The sequence below is a fragment of the Eutrema salsugineum genome, unplaced genomic scaffold, assembly GCF_000478725.1.
Source record: "Eutrema salsugineum unplaced genomic scaffold, Eutsalg1_0 scaffold_14, whole genome shotgun sequence".
Classification (NCBI taxonomy): domain Eukaryota; kingdom Viridiplantae; phylum Streptophyta; class Magnoliopsida; order Brassicales; family Brassicaceae; genus Eutrema; species Eutrema salsugineum.
In genome coordinates, this window is record NW_006256877.1 from 9,157,783 (window position 1) to 9,174,269 (window position 16,487).

A 16,487-nucleotide genomic window follows, 5' to 3' on the forward strand; every position below is an offset into this window, starting at 1 on the left:
ATCGTCAAAACCAACAACAATCCCATTAATTTATGTCAAGACATTTCCATATCGATATTGACTGATTTGTTCGTTTCACGTGTCAGAGAGAATATATTCCATGTTTGAAGTTTCACCAAGGATACATGCAACCTCAATAAGTAAATATACTATTTTACTAAATATATAACTTTGCTAAATTACAACAATTTCCATAAAATAATACGATCACTCTCTATAGTTTATAGACAATTTTATGTTTCAATATTTTAGGAAATGATATATTCATACAACATCATAACAAAAATGACATTTATGTAGACTTATATGTTATAACTTTATGTATCTACTTGGGCAATTTTCTTTAAAATTATGTGAAACAGGAAACCTGGAAAGTCAAACGGTTAGGTGCAAACATAAAGTCGCATAATCTTCCCCATAAAAAAAATTGAAAAATGAGAAAATTGATTATTATTGCACACCTTATCAAATACTCACTTGAGGTTTTCTTTCAAAAAACTTTAAATTATTTTATAAGTAGCCTTATCGTTTGTGAGAGCATTCATAAGAACATGGCGAACACAAATGAAAAAAAATTCGATGAAAATGACTTGTTGATCATCAATCCCCCACCATTGGTAATGAGATTCGGTGTCGTGGAACCTAAGTAACCACCTTCACCAACAGATTCCAAGATCGAGCAAGAAGAATTATGGGAACAATTACACTTACTCACCGCATCAAATCAGAAAGCCAAACAGAATACTACTCAGGTAATATATCCTCTTCACTAAAGGTTATTTCAATCATGTCTTACACAATGAATTGTAAAATCTGTATATTCTATTTATGGAGGATGACAAAGGCAACCCATCTAATGAGACATCCCAAGCAAGTTGCACAAAACGAAAACACGATCTGATTATAGATCTGGAGATAGGGTTGAAGTGCATGCATTGTGGTTTTGTGGAGACAGAAATTCGACACATGGATACCGCCGAATGGGCAACTAATCAGAAATATATTTAGATTAATAATGAAATTTTTTCTAAAATCTATGTTATTGAGTCATTATTATTTGTTATTGATTGCCCATTGAACTCTATGTTTTAGAAATAATTCATGTTTAAATATAATATTGAGTTAGTTTAAAGTTATATAATTTTACAAAAATTTAAATTGGATTGTTTGTGTTTGTGTTTGTGCTTGAAGGGAGAGGAGAAGGAAAGCAAAAAGAGGAGGTCTGGAGTTTAATCAAGAACCATATCAATTTCCATGTTTTTTTTCCTGTTTGCAATGATCACTTTAAAGACAGTATGTACTTGGTTTAATTTTCTAAAAACTGTTAAGTTTATTTCGATGACATTGATAATTTGGTTTTGGAGCATTCTCGATATTTATAACTACGTGACAATGTTCATCACATGAAATGTCAATAGATATCAAATAATATGCTACAATTTAAGTTTCGTTAAAATATATTATCGAATTGAATTTATCATTGGAATATCCGACTACAGTTAAACGTCAGAGATCAAACCATTAATAAAAGAAAAAATTAAGAAAGCTGCTTAATTGTACATGATGGAGTAATATATATATATATATATATGAAAAAAAAACGAATCAGATTGATAAAACCGAGTAAATATACAACTCCCAATTTATATACAATATTTGGGTTCAATAAAAATAATAGTTGATACCCATATCCATTAGTTACATTCTTTTGGTGTAAGCCAATCAAACATAATGTAATATATAGGCTTTACAAACCCATTTACGATAATAGATAATCTAAACTTAGTACATGATATAAGAATTATTTCAGGTCTAATTTAGAGAAATTTTGAAAACGAATTACATCAGATCCAACTAAGTGAAAAATCGAAAAACATCAAATCTATTAGTAAAACCTATAAAACCGAACGTAATTATAATATAGTAAAAAGAACTAACATATTTCGAGATCCATAGAGAATAGATAAACAAAACAAAAAATAAATCATATCTTGTCAAAAACCTCCTTGTAGACGACATTCAATGTTTTGCTTTGTGGTTTGTTTTCTTTATCGGTGATCAATATCTTCAAACCTTCTCTGGATGTAACCCTCGACACAGCGACATAGAGTTGCCCATGAGTATATACCAGCCTTGGAAGATACAAACCAACCTTTTCGAGTGTTTGTCCTTGGCTTTTGTTTATAGTCATTGCAAAAGCTAATGTGATAGGAAACTGCTTGCGTCTCATCCTGAAAGGAAGTTTCATCTCCGAAGGAAAGAGGAATATCCTAGGAATGAGTACTTTCTCACCAACCTTGCTACCTGTTATTATCTGAGCCTAGAGAACATAATTAGCCATCTTAGTAATGATGATTCTTGTGCCATTACACAACCCATTCTTAGGGTCGATATTTCTTAGAAGCATTACAGGAGTACCCTTTCTCAACTTCAGGACATGATTAGGGAAACCAGACATCTTGATACTATTTAAAAACTCCTCGGTATAAATCATATTGTTGGAACCACCTTTCTTCTTACTAGCTACACTCTCCGATGGTACTTCAGATGCATCATTGTAATTGACAACTTCTTCAGCCGTATCAATGCTATCAAAACTAAGATAGGTCCTTTCAACACCTGTTATATACAAAACAATCGTTGTATTATATAAATTTAAACAAATAAGTTAAGAGGAACTAAAACAAAATAAACATACCCGACAACTTTGAAAGCATGTAACCATTTATCGTCTCTACATCATCGTTTCTTAGACTCAGTATGGCATGGTCTTGAAAAAATTTAGGATCAGTCTCTTTCGAAAACAAACTCCCATTTTGACGATCGTTTTTATAGGATCTTTACAGTCTTTAATCAACAAATCATCAGGATTATCAATCACGGCTTCACCACTTCCATCATCATTTATCGTTCCATCACCAATGTCTAAGATCCACTTTGTAAAGGCAGCTCGTTCAAGCATCACACGGCTATTATCTCCAGCAATAAGTCGCATGTTCTGTGTAAGTCTCAACACTCTACATTTGTACCACAGAGGTGACGAATTCAAAGTGGCCATAAGTATCTCTGTCTTCCCAGCATTTGAATCACTGGCAATATTTGCCTGAAATCCCCTCCCAAAACAATGACCTTGTCACCAAAGGGCTTATCAACTTCGAATATATCACGCATCGTTCTATCTAGGGTCTCGGAACAGTCTTTACTCATCATCAACGCCTCATCCCATATAATGAGTTTAGCAATCCTTATCAGGTCGGCAAGATTCGACTCCTTCTTGATTGAAAAAAAGGTAAACTTATTAACCACGATAGGGATTGCAAATCTTGAATGCGCAGTTCGGCCTCCTTCTAATAGTAACGCAGCAATCCCGCTCGATGCAACCTTAAGAACAACATTACCTTGGGAACGTAGAGCAGATCCTAATAGACTCCACAAATAAGTTTTACCAGTACCTCCAGAACTATAAACAAATAACATACCTCCCTTGTTCTTATTTACTGCTTCTAGGATCTCATCATAAACACTTCTCTGTTCGCTGGTTATAGTGGCTAACATCTGCTCGTTTCTAACTCTAAGAGTTTTGCGATTGTAATTCCTCTCATCCCGAATAAGAGGATTATCACGTGACTCCAGAGTAATATCTTCAGGAAACAGCACAGGTGTGAATTCTTTTAAAAATCTCCCACTTACACGTAAAAGAAGTTCTATTTCGACCAGAGCAAAGTCTTTAACTTGCTCCTGAGATAGACTAACAGCTACACAATTTCAAAAAATTTACAAAAGATAAATTAGCTATCAATATCTTAAAGATATATAATAACAACAACGTAAACAATAACTATATGACTTACTTTGATCCTGGCAGTCTTTCTGTAATTATATATGATGTCATCTGATAATACCTGCCATGTAGCATCCCAAACTCTAGAAGGAATGGATATACTATGAGTAGTGAGCATGATCACAAAAAGACGACGGAGATAATTAGCAGAAAGCCACAATCCGGCCTCATTGATGGCCTCAATATATTCTTTATCATCATTCAATAATCCATACGCATAGCAAGCGTCTTTGAACGAAGGATGTAGAACTTTGTTGACCGTTTTTATATCGTCAAAACTACGTGGTCCTTTGACTAAATTAAGCAGAAGCCTTAAATAATATGCTTCACCTGCCCCAATGGGTACGTACGTAATTCTACCAAGAGCAATTCTCCTTGACCTTGGCGTCCATATCCTCTTTTGGTCCATTCCATACAAATCTCGTAGGAAGTTGCGCATAAGTTAACGTCCTCGCCAATTCATACTCCTTGTTGCACTCCATCCAAGCAATAAATTTTGACGTACCAACTGAGACACGATTAATAACCTCGTCACCTGGATCATCCTCGTTGTATATGACCATTTGCTGGTTTGGTAAATGAAAGAGTAGTTTAACTACAGAAACGGTGCGATGGTGAGTACGATTACCGAAAATTTTCCACGTAGACTCCGAAGGCGCTACATACCTATATAGAAAGACATTATTAAATAATGGAAGATTGGAATTTCAAAGATATAAAATATGTGAACAAACTGTTTAAAACATACCTACAGTTGAAGTGTTTCTTAATCTCGTTTTCTTTATCATCATTCTTGATAGTTGCACGGATGTAATCAGCACCTTTATGAATATATTTGAATAGATACTTTACTGATCGTGACTGTACACACCATTTGACGTTGATATGAGCCCTATAAAGCAGTGTGAGGCTCTTATTATAAGGAACCACAAATCCATTATCACATCCAATACCCTTTTTAACGATAACTTTCTTATCATTACGTCTCCTGTATATAGGATATCCAACATCATCTATTTTAGTGATCGGACTGAATGGTTTTGGAAAATACTTTGTACATTTTCCTTCAGCCATGCAAACACTATCCTTATTCAAAGCACCACATGGCCCATGCATCATGACATCTTCTACTATCTCATACAGCGCTGGATCAATATCCTTGTCAGGAATTTCTGCACATATTATCTTATCATTGTCATCACCTGTTGGTAGCTTGTGACCAGCCTCTAAAAAAAGAACGATGTGTGCATGAGGTAGTCCCCGTTTTTGAAACTCAATCGTGAAGATCGCTGCAAAGAATAATTTTTAGTTTTTAAAAGATTAGTTAGCATGATCATCTAGCAGTGGTATGGACAATATCTTGCTAAACGAAATAAGATACTTAGTTTAATAAAAAATACTGGCTTTTACGACACCTAACACATTTTCTTTGGTGAGTCTGTGCATGAGATCATCTAGTTTCATCTTGAACACTTGCGTACATATATCTGGCCTATCCTCTTGCTTCAAGTTATGTCTGTTTAGGTGCCTGGTAATCTCAGGCCATTTGGGATTACACGTAAAGGTTATGAAAAGATCCGGAAAACCAAAATGCTGGCAAGTAGTCATCGCATCTAGATAATGTTGCACCATATACCTTGTACCACCAGTATAAGAAGAAGGTATAATAATACGTTTACCCTTGTCAGAAAGATCAGTGTCACCTTCATCAACAGTTTTATTTATCTTATCATAATTTTCGCAACGAAGTTTAGACTGATTCATTGAAATAAAACGTAGTCTATTAGTCTCAATCATCGTGTACGCATCCACTAAGAACTGCTGGAATAATCTTCCAGATAAAGGGATGATTGGTGACTCACCAACCCTCTCCTGTATGCGGAAAGTAAAAAACTCTTTCATAGTAATATGCAACATTTTCCTCCTTTTGGTATCTACAAAACCAATATCGATACCAAGTCTGAACCCGTCCTCGCCATAGGGAAACAATAATGGATATTGCAAAGGCAAATACGCAGGATGTAGTTCACTGATCCTTTTGAGATTCCCAGTCTTTTTACACTCGATGATGATATCACTTGAATCTGTCTCATTATTGAAATCATTAGGTATCAATGCAGCAACCTCGTTAGTAGGTTGTAGATTCTCAGTCCTTCCATCACTTTTCCTGTCATGCCTTAAAATTATCCTTAACCGGCTTGTATCATCGTTAGTATCAAACCTTTCTCGCATGTTTCGTAATGCATCCATATGTTTGTTATGTTTATCTAGCATATTTTTTATTTTCTCAAACACCTTCTCTCGCAATTTATCAGTCGGTCCCGTTTTCCTATAAAATTTTTAAAATAAATTCTTGTGACAGTTAGAACCACATAACATTTGATAACAATACATATATGTTTTAAAAATTGATTTCAATGATTAAATTAATTATAAACCAAAATAATAATAATCATACCCATAAGCAGCTATTCGGTTAGATGTTTCATTTGTGGTATCATATATATATACAGCTGTAAAAAGGCTGGTTCTTTTCCAGGAGCTGGTAACATATCGCCTATAGAATGGTAGTTCTCCCCACTCATCTGGAAAATGTAAGTACCTTTACCGTCGTTGATTTCTTTATTTATTTTTCCTCCAAGAGAAGTGAAGGAAAACATCATATTATATGCCCGGATAAATTCACGAAAGTGATCACGCAAATCACCATCATTGTACATCAATGCTAATAGCGAATTTGGAGGGGCTTTAAGAAGTGGAAGAACGACTTTACCCTGACCACAACACATGGAGAATATAGGCTTCCCACGTCGATATCGTTTACCTTACCTCTCTCCATACCACATATAAGCCTTACACTTACCACATATATATATATATAGGATCACCATCATCGTAATAACCTGGTTAGAAAAATATTCATTGATTAGTATTAATTACACGATATTTATATATTATGTATTAAATGAAATATATTAGTCCAATGAAAACCATAACCTCCATCTTTCAGACCAGGACTAACTGATTCCAATAAATCTGTTCTATTAACAACGGTCTCGTTTGCATCCTCATCACAAGAATCAGAGGATTTAGCACGTTTTTTGGGTCTTCTTTTTTTTTATTACCAGAAGTCGGTTTTTCCACATCCTCACTTTCCGACATAGATTCTTCATCATTATCCCTATCGGCTCAAAATCAGTAGCAATAAAGCAAGCAAACTCTTCCGTGTTGATAGAAGTAGCCAAAAAATCTGTTTGTTTTTTCACGGAAAAAATAGTAAGTATAAAACAGGTATATAATTATTAATCTACATTGTAATTATTAAAAAAGAAGATCATCAATAGCTTCTTCTTTTTTTTTCTCCTCTCACGCATGATATGCATTCTTCTCTGTTGTGCATTACGAATTCCCTAGGGTGTTAGATCAGGAACTTCATCGATATTGTAACGAAACAAACCTCCAAGTTGGTCAATATCGGTTGCACTGGTAGGAGCATATCGTGCGTTCTTAGCATTACCACCTACAAATTCCAGTTAATAATAAGCAGATTTATAACACGTGAATGTTTTCAAAATATAATTTAGTTAAAATCTCACCTTTATTTGGAGCAATCGATGAAGATGAACTTTTTTCTGAGGACTCCCAAGCTTACGTTTCATAGTTTCTGATAAATACACAATCATTAACAAACTCTATATATATATAATATTATATTGCGCAATAATGCAAAATATACATTTTAGCTTCTCATAATAAAATGAGATTTTGGTAGTAAAATGAATTTCGAAATAGAAAACCTCACGAATTTTAACATTACTTATTCTTCGCGATAATATGTCTATATTCTCATGCACCATAATACTCCAATATCAAAAATTTACCTTTTTCGTGATAATGTTAAAATACTATTGAGATACTTCTACATTACAATAACGCAGACCTATAAATAATTATTTATTATTCCAAATATGTAGAGCTAATCTTAAAAATATACCTCTATATTACAACAAATATATTCTCCTAATATTTTTACGAAACCCGAAAAGATTATCGTTATATTTCGTAGAACTTGAATATTCTTCCAAAAAAATATGGTTATTTAACATATCATCTCAATAAATTGTATCACATCTTTTTTCGTGGACAATTATATTATACTTCGTTACGCAAGCGTTTTGGGGATAGCTATGAATATCGAAATCCATACATGAAAATAATATTTAACAAATATTATTTTCATACACTGCGACAAAAGTCAAATTTTATTCATATCACATACGATGTCTAACACAAACCATAAAACTTAAAAATAAAAACCGATATAAAATAATTCCAAAAATATTATCACGGAACTCGTAACATAAGGGTCTAACGACTGGATATCAACTCTCGAAACTGATAGACCTCGAAGCATGGTGAATTTAGAATAACTTATGTGCAATCATACGACGTAGTTGCCAAGAAACACCATATTTTATCTAACAAACCAAAATCAAATCATATTTATCGCATATACTATACAACCATCTCATATCAAAAACTAAAAAATACTCGTCGAACAATTATCTTCGCAAAACGAATGATGCAAATAACGACATCTTGTTTACATCCACCCAACTCACGAAGAAAAGTTTCAGCATAGTCACCTTTCAAAAAACATGATAAACGTCGATTCCTAAAGTTTTCCATCAAACAAAAATCAGTCTGAGTTAAACTTAAAAATTCGTTTTTGAATTTTATTAACATAAAATAGATTACCTTTTGTTTTCGAGATCGAATCTTATTATAGGCTATCTAGAGTATCCTAAGGATCCAATTCTATCATGAGAGTTTCCAACGTTGACAACCTTACCGATTAAATCTGTTTTTTTTTAAACAAAATACCAATTAATCAATATAGTAAGTGAATGACAAATCAGTAATGAAAAATACACCGAATACTCACACACACAGAAGTTAAAATCAATAGTCCCATTCATAATATCTTCGAAAACAACGAACAAAAAATAATCATTGATATCTAAAGTATAAGAGCTTGCACATGTTGTATCACTGGTAAGTTGGATCATATAAGGATGTGTACTTGGCTTAAATTCACCGGTAAGAGGCAATAGATTAAAATTTATTAGAAGAACTCAATCTCCCTCGTTACATATCCTCGAATACTTATCATAAAATTCAATCGGTGCAGTTACATAAATCTTCTGTTCCTGAAAAGTAACGAAACAAATATTCAAACATTTATCATTACAAAAACTAAAATATAATCATGAAATTGATGTGTTATACCTTCCAGTCCCCCATTATAAAGTTTAACGTGCGGTCACATTCAGGAAATCTTTTAAATTTCCGTAGGACTTTCAACTTAGTCTTCCATATATGCTTGGTAGGATCAAGTTCGGAAATTCCAAACAGATTTTGATCATATGTTTTATGTACGGCGACAGATAGGAAATAAGCCATTTAAGTTAAATACAAACCCAGAGCCTCAAAACAATTACAATGATTGCGTCCAAAGGTGCCTTAAAAAAACACAGCAGAGACAATATTTAAACCAAACCTTTGTTTCCTATTTATACAATTTAAAATAAAAGGATATATCGGATATTTTACATTTTTGAGATACCTTAATGTTTATTTTACATTTTTACGATAACATATTACAGTAAAACCTCTATAAATTAATAATGTCGGGACTGCAATTTTCTATTAATTTATCGATATAAAAAGTATCTCAAAAAACTAATTTGGGACTTAAGAAATGTATTAATTTATCGAGGTATTAATTTATCGAATATTAATTTATAGAGATTATACTAAAACCTCTATAAATTAATAATGTCGGGACCGTGATATTTTATTAATTTATCGTGATATTAATTTATAGAGGAAAATTGTTTTTTACCCATCATCTTCTTAAATTTTCTTTCAAATGATGTTATATTTAAGAATCTAAACTCATATGCTTATAAAATGATATGCACAAACGTAAAATTATGATTATTAATCATAGCAATTGCAATATAATAGTTATTTCTTTGTTAATTGTGGACTTAATTATCTATGAAAGAATATAAATGTTTATTAGTACAAAATTTATAAAAAATTATGGCTATTATCCTTAATCTTGGTACTGAAATTGAACACAATATCATAATATATTTCAACACAATTATGCGTAAGAAAATCATTTATCACATCTAATTTTTTTCACAAATTTTGAATAGATAAAAAAAAACATTAAAAACTATTGATGTAAATAAGTAAAGATATGATTTTCAATAAAATCTCAAACTTAAATAAAAAATAACACATTAATCAGATTTTATTATATATTATATTTTACCTATCTATATATACACATAAATTTATATATTATTAATTTATGTTTATGTTGGGACCATATTTTTACATAGGAGTTTCAAAAAAATTATTATCTTATTATCTTATCGAATTTGATGGATTTTAACATTGGCCCGACTCGGGACTAGAGAAATTTATTAATTTATAGTGGTTATTAATTTATCAAGTATTAATTTATAGAGGTTTTACTGTACTTTGATAGAAAATTTAATCTCTTGATATATTCCTTTCAGATCGGAATCGCAGGGATACCTTTTCCGATTTGTATTAGGAATCTGTTATATTATATTGTTATAATTATAACAATTTTCCGATTTGTATTAGGAATATATCGGAGGTGGGGCATTTGCATCGTTATATATAAGAACGATGTATTAGTATTACTGAGTTATATCTGACGAATACTTTATAGGTTTTATAGGCACTACATCATGTCGATCGCTGCTTGTCTTTTAGCAATGAAAAATATGACTTTCACCAATGTCTCCGATATAACTCCATCAAATGTCTTCAAGTACACAACTTATAGAAAACAAAATAAAAAATTAATATCTCCTACGGATACTGATCTTCATATCCATCATCCAAATGGGTAAAATCAACTAAAGTTTCAAGCCTGAAATAATATGACAATATTATAAAATCATAAAAATAGATGTCAATAGAATACATATACAGGATACAACATCAAAGATGGAATTTACATACCTCATCTTTGCTATTGCCACTTCTGGAGTAGGAGGATCCTCGAGAATATCAGATATGAATCTTTCTGATTCAACTATCCACTCATCTAATTACATATACATATTCAGTACGCATGTGGAAACAATATAATAGTAAATACAATCTTAAACTTCTGATTAATTGCTGTATTGAATAGATATTAATAGTAAATATTTACGTACCTCTCCACCTATTGAAAGAGAAATTTCGCAATACAATAATATGCCTAAAACACCTATCACGATTCGTCCAAAGTTCTTCAAATTTTATTGCCAAGTTATTCCAAGCAATACATTTCAAAGAATTTCCACTGTATATATTTACACCAACATAGAAGATAATTAACATAATTTAATATATCAAGAAACCCAAGTCTGACACCAGTTATTTTAAGGATAAGTTGTACTTACCTGAAATCTTCAAGTATAAAACGAATAAGTGGACGTTCTGTGGGTGTATCCGATGTATCAGACATAGGAACTCCTCTTTGAAGTTTCTGAACAAAAGTGACAACCCCGAGAAGATCAACTGCAAAATTAAATGACTAAGTTAGAAAATTTTCATTTCTCAGTTAATGAGATAAACCAAGATAATAACATGCATGTAAGAAACTTACCAAGATATCGGTCTGTTTGAATCGACCCAAGCAAAATATCTATGAATGGACATAAAGAGTAAATTTCTCCGGAAGACATCAGATCGGTTTTCTCAGTGATTGTCTCCTCGTTGAAACGTATATGACAGTTGTTTGATGATATACTTGGATGGGGTAATCTGTCAGTAACTGCAAAATTACCAAGAAAATACCACTCTCCTTCGAGCAATGCATACTCGAATTTATCAATTATTTCATATTGAATGGTACACAGGATGCGATTGCCCTACACAGTTTTATTAAAAAAGAATCAATAAACGATTACATTCCCAAAACATGTATAGGAATAATCCTTTAAAATCTCATAAACTTACAAATTCATCAGCAAGAACTAACATCCGATTAGGGCAACCAATGAGAGTATAATCATAATAATTTCTAACTACTTGGACACAAATACGTTGCCCGCCATTTGTCTTTTGAAGTTCAGAAATCCTATCACATGGAGACATTCGTTGTTTTTAGTTAGATTGGAGATGAAAGAGGAGAAAAATGAATGTTTTTTTTATAGGATGGAGTTAATAAACGGTTATGTTTTTAACGCGGGTTTAATATACTTTAGAAACGACGGTTATGCTTTTAAAGGCGGGTTTTATATACGTAAGCAACGATTCGCCAAACTAACAAAATTAAATGACAATTGGTTCAAATGTGAACTTAAATATATATATATATTTAAGAAACGATATGTCGAACTGATCAAACTCGCACGTGACTGACCAGCGATAACCGTATATAATTGTACCGAATGTTCAAACTCGCACATGACTGAGCAGCGATAATCGTATATTTTATAGTATTAAAGTATTTCTTTCTGTATCATTAGAAAAATAGTTATGAAAAAAAAACAGCAAAAAATAAGAAATAAATATTCTATCAAATCTAGTAAGCTAAACCTAATGCACGACATGCACTTCTAAAGGAAGGATAAACGACACCAAAAGTTCTAATATCATCAAAGTTACACGGACCCCTCACTACGTCTAACAAAACCCTAAGATAATAATCTTCTCCATACTCTATCGGTGATTCTTCTATAACACATGGACCAGGATTTCTACGTCGTCTTGGTCTCCACGACTTATTTTTCTGATCCCATACAAATCGAGAAGGTATTTCCGAGTACAAAAGATCTCTCGCCTCCAGGTAAACCTGATTACACTTCATCCATGCATGGAACTTAGCTTTTCCAACCGGAACATATGCATCTAAATCATTAGCAAACAAAATATGTCTTTCGGAAAGATAAAATGGCAAAACTTGCAATTTTAAGCGTCGACACCTGTGATCACCTAATCATCCAAGTCATAGCAACAAATCATTATTAAAACTAAAACAAAGGTTTGAAACACCAAACGAACACTAAAAAATACAGAAAGACAACAAAACACAGCATAAAAACAATAATTAGTTTATGCATGGCATAATGATTACCTATCCCCTCCATCGCAGAGCCCAAACCAATAACTCAACTCGGAAGTCCATCATACGTGCATATATATATATAACGTTCTTGCTAATCAAAATTAACAATTTTTTATTAATAAAAAATCCGATAAATATAGATAAGATTTATTTTCACATAAACAGTTTATTTTATTATTTTATGATAAGGTAAATTTCCCTTCCGGATTACAACGGATCAAAGGATGTTATATTCGAAAATTTCCAAATATAAATTTGTATTGAATAGATAAGGAGTATTGTCAAATTTCATTATTAAAAATCTGCAATATATATATATATATATAGCTAGGGTTAATCCGTGCGACTAAAAAAAAAAACAATCAATTCATAAACATTATAAAAATTTCCTTTTTTTAGGATGGTAAACTATAGGAGACTTTTTGATAAAAAATTACAATATTAAAAAAACATATAATTTTATTAATTATAACGGAAATATTTTAGTAATTTAAATATGACATATAAAAATATAAAATTAAACTAAAAATAAAAATAAAACACGTAAAACCCTAATGCTTAACTTATAAAAATTACAAATTGGCTAGTCCAATCGCATGACATGCATCCTTGAAGGTAGGATACACGATACCAGCAACAGTCCTAATATCCTCATAAGAACATGGGCCCTTTATGACACCCAACAAAATCCTGAGATAATAAGCCTCGTCAGATTCCTCCAAACAATCTGCTATAACGCTGACTCCCGGGTCACCAATGATACGTCATCTCCATAACTTTTGCTTACGATCCCAAACAAATTTACTTGGAATTTCTGAATTCATAAGCATCCTAGCTTCCGGACATTCTTTGTTGCAGTTTATCCAAGCCGTGAATTTAGTTATTCCATTAGAACCAAGATTTTTGCCTTCATCAGTCATCACAATCTCCGATACAGGAAAATGGAAAGGCAACACGTTTGGACTAACACTTCTACGTGTATTTGCACCTACGGAACATAATTAGACCTAAGTTACCAACCACTATAACTAAGAAAGCAGAACCTAATAAATACAAAACGATATCAAATTGGATATATAGTATACATCGTACCTGATGAGTTCATTATAGAGGTATAAAGAAAACGTTCGCAGCACAGAATGGAGTAAATCACGACATGACATTACATGTATATATAACCGAGAATTCTAGGGTTTAATTATAAATTTGACACTTTTTATTAGAAATTTGACATTTTTGTTTTATTTTTATAAATATACGCACACGTAAATATAACAGAATAAATTTTCTATAGAATATTCGAGAATCATTAAAAGTGAATGTATAATTCATTTGCTACAAATACTGGATACTTATTCGTACAAATATTATGATCATAATAAATATATCACGATATTTATTTAACTATATCGTGATATATGTACATTTTATTAATTTTGATACTTATAACAAAAAAAAACGAACAGAGTTTAGATTTATATGAATCGGGCCGTAGTAAAATCAATTTTCAGAGTCACGACAGTTTCCAGAACGTTAAGTAGACGTGTTCAAGGATAAACCAAAATCTCAAAACAACGCTTTAAAATGTCTATTGATTATACCCCTAGTATCATATCTAAGATTACAATAAACGAATTATCGGTATCATAGACAAACGTCATAAGAAATTAACTATCGACATAATACCAAACATGATAACCATTACTAAAACAAATGGGATAAAAAAATAATCCACAGACGGTATGTGAATATGCGATATACGCGACGGTTGTAAACATAAAACTGAACATAAATAAATCATTTTTTAAAAAAAAAGAACAACTATTTATGACGAAATATTAATCAATATTCCGCATAGAAAAATGTTTTAACAAAACTCTAATCATAAAACTGTATAAGATAATATAATAGCGACCTCATTATCGCTAAACATCCTATGACAGAGAATTCTTCTTCCTTCTAGATGCAGATGTTTTGACGGGAGTAGCAATGACATCAGGATCCTCACGATCTCTTTTAGAAGTCACAGGAGTTGTCTTCTCGATAGAAACATCTGTATTTAGTTTAGCAATGACATCAGGAGCATCAGAGTCACTTTTAGAAGATGCAGGTACAATCTTCTCTATAAAAGCTTCTGCATTTACATTAACAATGACATCAGGATCATCACAATCCCTTTTAGAACAGGCAGGCAGAGTTTTCTCGATATGTGCTTCTTTATCTTCACCAACAAAGGATTCCAAAAGCGGAGGCTTTAAAAAAAATCATAACAAATAAACAATCCGTTATGTATAGTTACATATCTAAATATTCAGACAAAATAAGAATCGAAAGCAAACCTCATAATAGACCTGACTACAGAACGTCTGAATCATATAGTCATCAGATGTAAACCGTTCAACCGAAAACGAAGTCTTAACCTTTTTGACATTATCTTCCGTTACCACAATCTTAAAAAGGAACTCTTTTCCTTTCAGATCACGCAGGGATTGAGGCAGTCCAGACGAATTATCCTACGCAATATTTTGAGAGTAATTTAAATGAATTATATAATCATAATGCTTATCAAATAAAACTATAGGTGTACCCCAACAGATTCTTCGAAAACTTCCTCGGCAGTCTTCTTAAACAATTTTTGAGCAATTTTGTCGAACATGACAAAGACTGTCATCCCTCCAAACCCATCGTCCACATTCAACAACAGAAAAAAACTGTAAAAGAATAATTAGACAATTAGTTTTACAAATATAAACAAATATACGGCATAATGATTATAAAGGTGTGTAGACGCCGAATTCAAAGAATAGAGATTTGACTATCTAGCAACAACTTGAGACTCAGAAACATTGCTATTGCAATTAATGCATTTCCAAGATGGCGGCGAAGGAGCATGTTCTCTCTCGGGGATAGGATGAACCTTTTTCACACTTTTTGCATGCTATGTAATACCACGAATTACTATTGGCAACCGAGTGTATGGTCGTCAATGTTACATACTTACCAACCTGCTTATTCGAAACAATCAATGACAACCACCGATACAGAAACTTTTTTATAAACAAAAATGATAGTGTATCACATATTCACATACCGTATCGATCGAATGTATAGAACTTCACTTCCGCCTAATATTAGTTCTGATGTGGTGTGTGTCGAGGGTTGTCAAGTTTTACCCTAAATGAAATCAATAGCCGCAAGTGCACAGCTGATCGATTGTAGTACTTAGGGATCGAATCCACAGGGAAGGTGGATCTTTTCCTGCAAAAGCCTTTGAAAGAAATATAAAGTAAGGAAGTCTAGAACCAAACGGTTTTGTGGGGGTTTTGGTGGTGTGTTTAAAATGTAAAAACGAATCTTAAAGAGAAAATACGATAATTAAAATGATATAATAACTAAACTTAACGAAAACGAGTAAAAACGAGAAAAAAGGCTAATCTAATTGCTTAAATGAAAATCGATTAAAAAGGAATGAGAATA

General features: G+C 32.2%; 2 protein-coding genes across 2 annotated transcripts; both read right to left on the reverse strand.

Annotated features, from left to right (window-relative positions):
• Nucleotides 1–1,984: 1,984 nt before the first annotated feature.
• LOC112088494 (ATP-dependent DNA helicase PIF1-like) lies at nucleotides 1,985–3,909 on the reverse strand. Its single transcript, XM_024158772.1, has 7 exons — nucleotides 3,903–3,909; nucleotides 3,480–3,755; nucleotides 3,104–3,419; nucleotides 2,845–3,017; nucleotides 2,699–2,770; nucleotides 2,411–2,619; nucleotides 1,985–2,320 (listed from the first exon to the last, which is right to left on the reverse strand). The coding sequence occupies exons 1-7, from the start codon at nucleotides 3,907–3,909 to the stop codon at nucleotides 1,985–1,987; spliced, it is 1,389 nt and encodes a 462-aa protein (XP_024014540.1).
• A 288-nt stretch (nucleotides 3,910–4,197) lies between these two features.
• On the reverse strand, nucleotides 4,198–6,073 carry LOC112088495. The gene is made up of 3 exons (XM_024158773.1): nucleotides 5,242–6,073; nucleotides 4,590–5,130; nucleotides 4,198–4,507 (listed from the first exon to the last, which is right to left on the reverse strand). Exons 1-3 carry the CDS (start codon nucleotides 6,071–6,073, stop codon nucleotides 4,198–4,200), a joined length of 1,683 nt encoding a protein of 560 aa, XP_024014541.1.
• Between the last annotated feature and the right edge of the window lie 10,414 nt (nucleotides 6,074–16,487).

What these genes read in the sequence shown, in the direction of transcription:
- LOC112088494 (XM_024158772.1), bottom strand. An exon ending in GTTTTGGGAGGGGATTTCAG is followed by an intron (nt 3,018 to 3,103) that starts GCAAATATTGCC and finishes GTACAAATGTAG; the next exon opens with AGTGTTGAGACTTACACAGA. An exon ending in CATGCTTTCAAAGTTGTCGG is followed by an intron (nt 2,620 to 2,698) that starts GTATGTTTATTT and finishes TGTATATAACAG; the next exon opens with GTGTTGAAAGGACCTATCTT.
- LOC112088495 (XM_024158773.1), bottom strand. Translation starts at nt 6,073, where the DNA reads ATGCGAGAAAGGTTTGATACTAACGATGATACAAGCCGGTTAAGGATA. An exon ending in GTTAGGTGTCGTAAAAGCCA is followed by an intron (nt 5,131 to 5,241) that starts GTATTTTTTATT and finishes TATTCTTTGCAG; the next exon opens with CGATCTTCACGATTGAGTTT. An exon ending in AAGAAACACTTCAACTGTAG is followed by an intron (nt 4,508 to 4,589) that starts GTATGTTTTAAA and finishes CTTTCTATATAG; the next exon opens with GTATGTAGCGCCTTCGGAGT.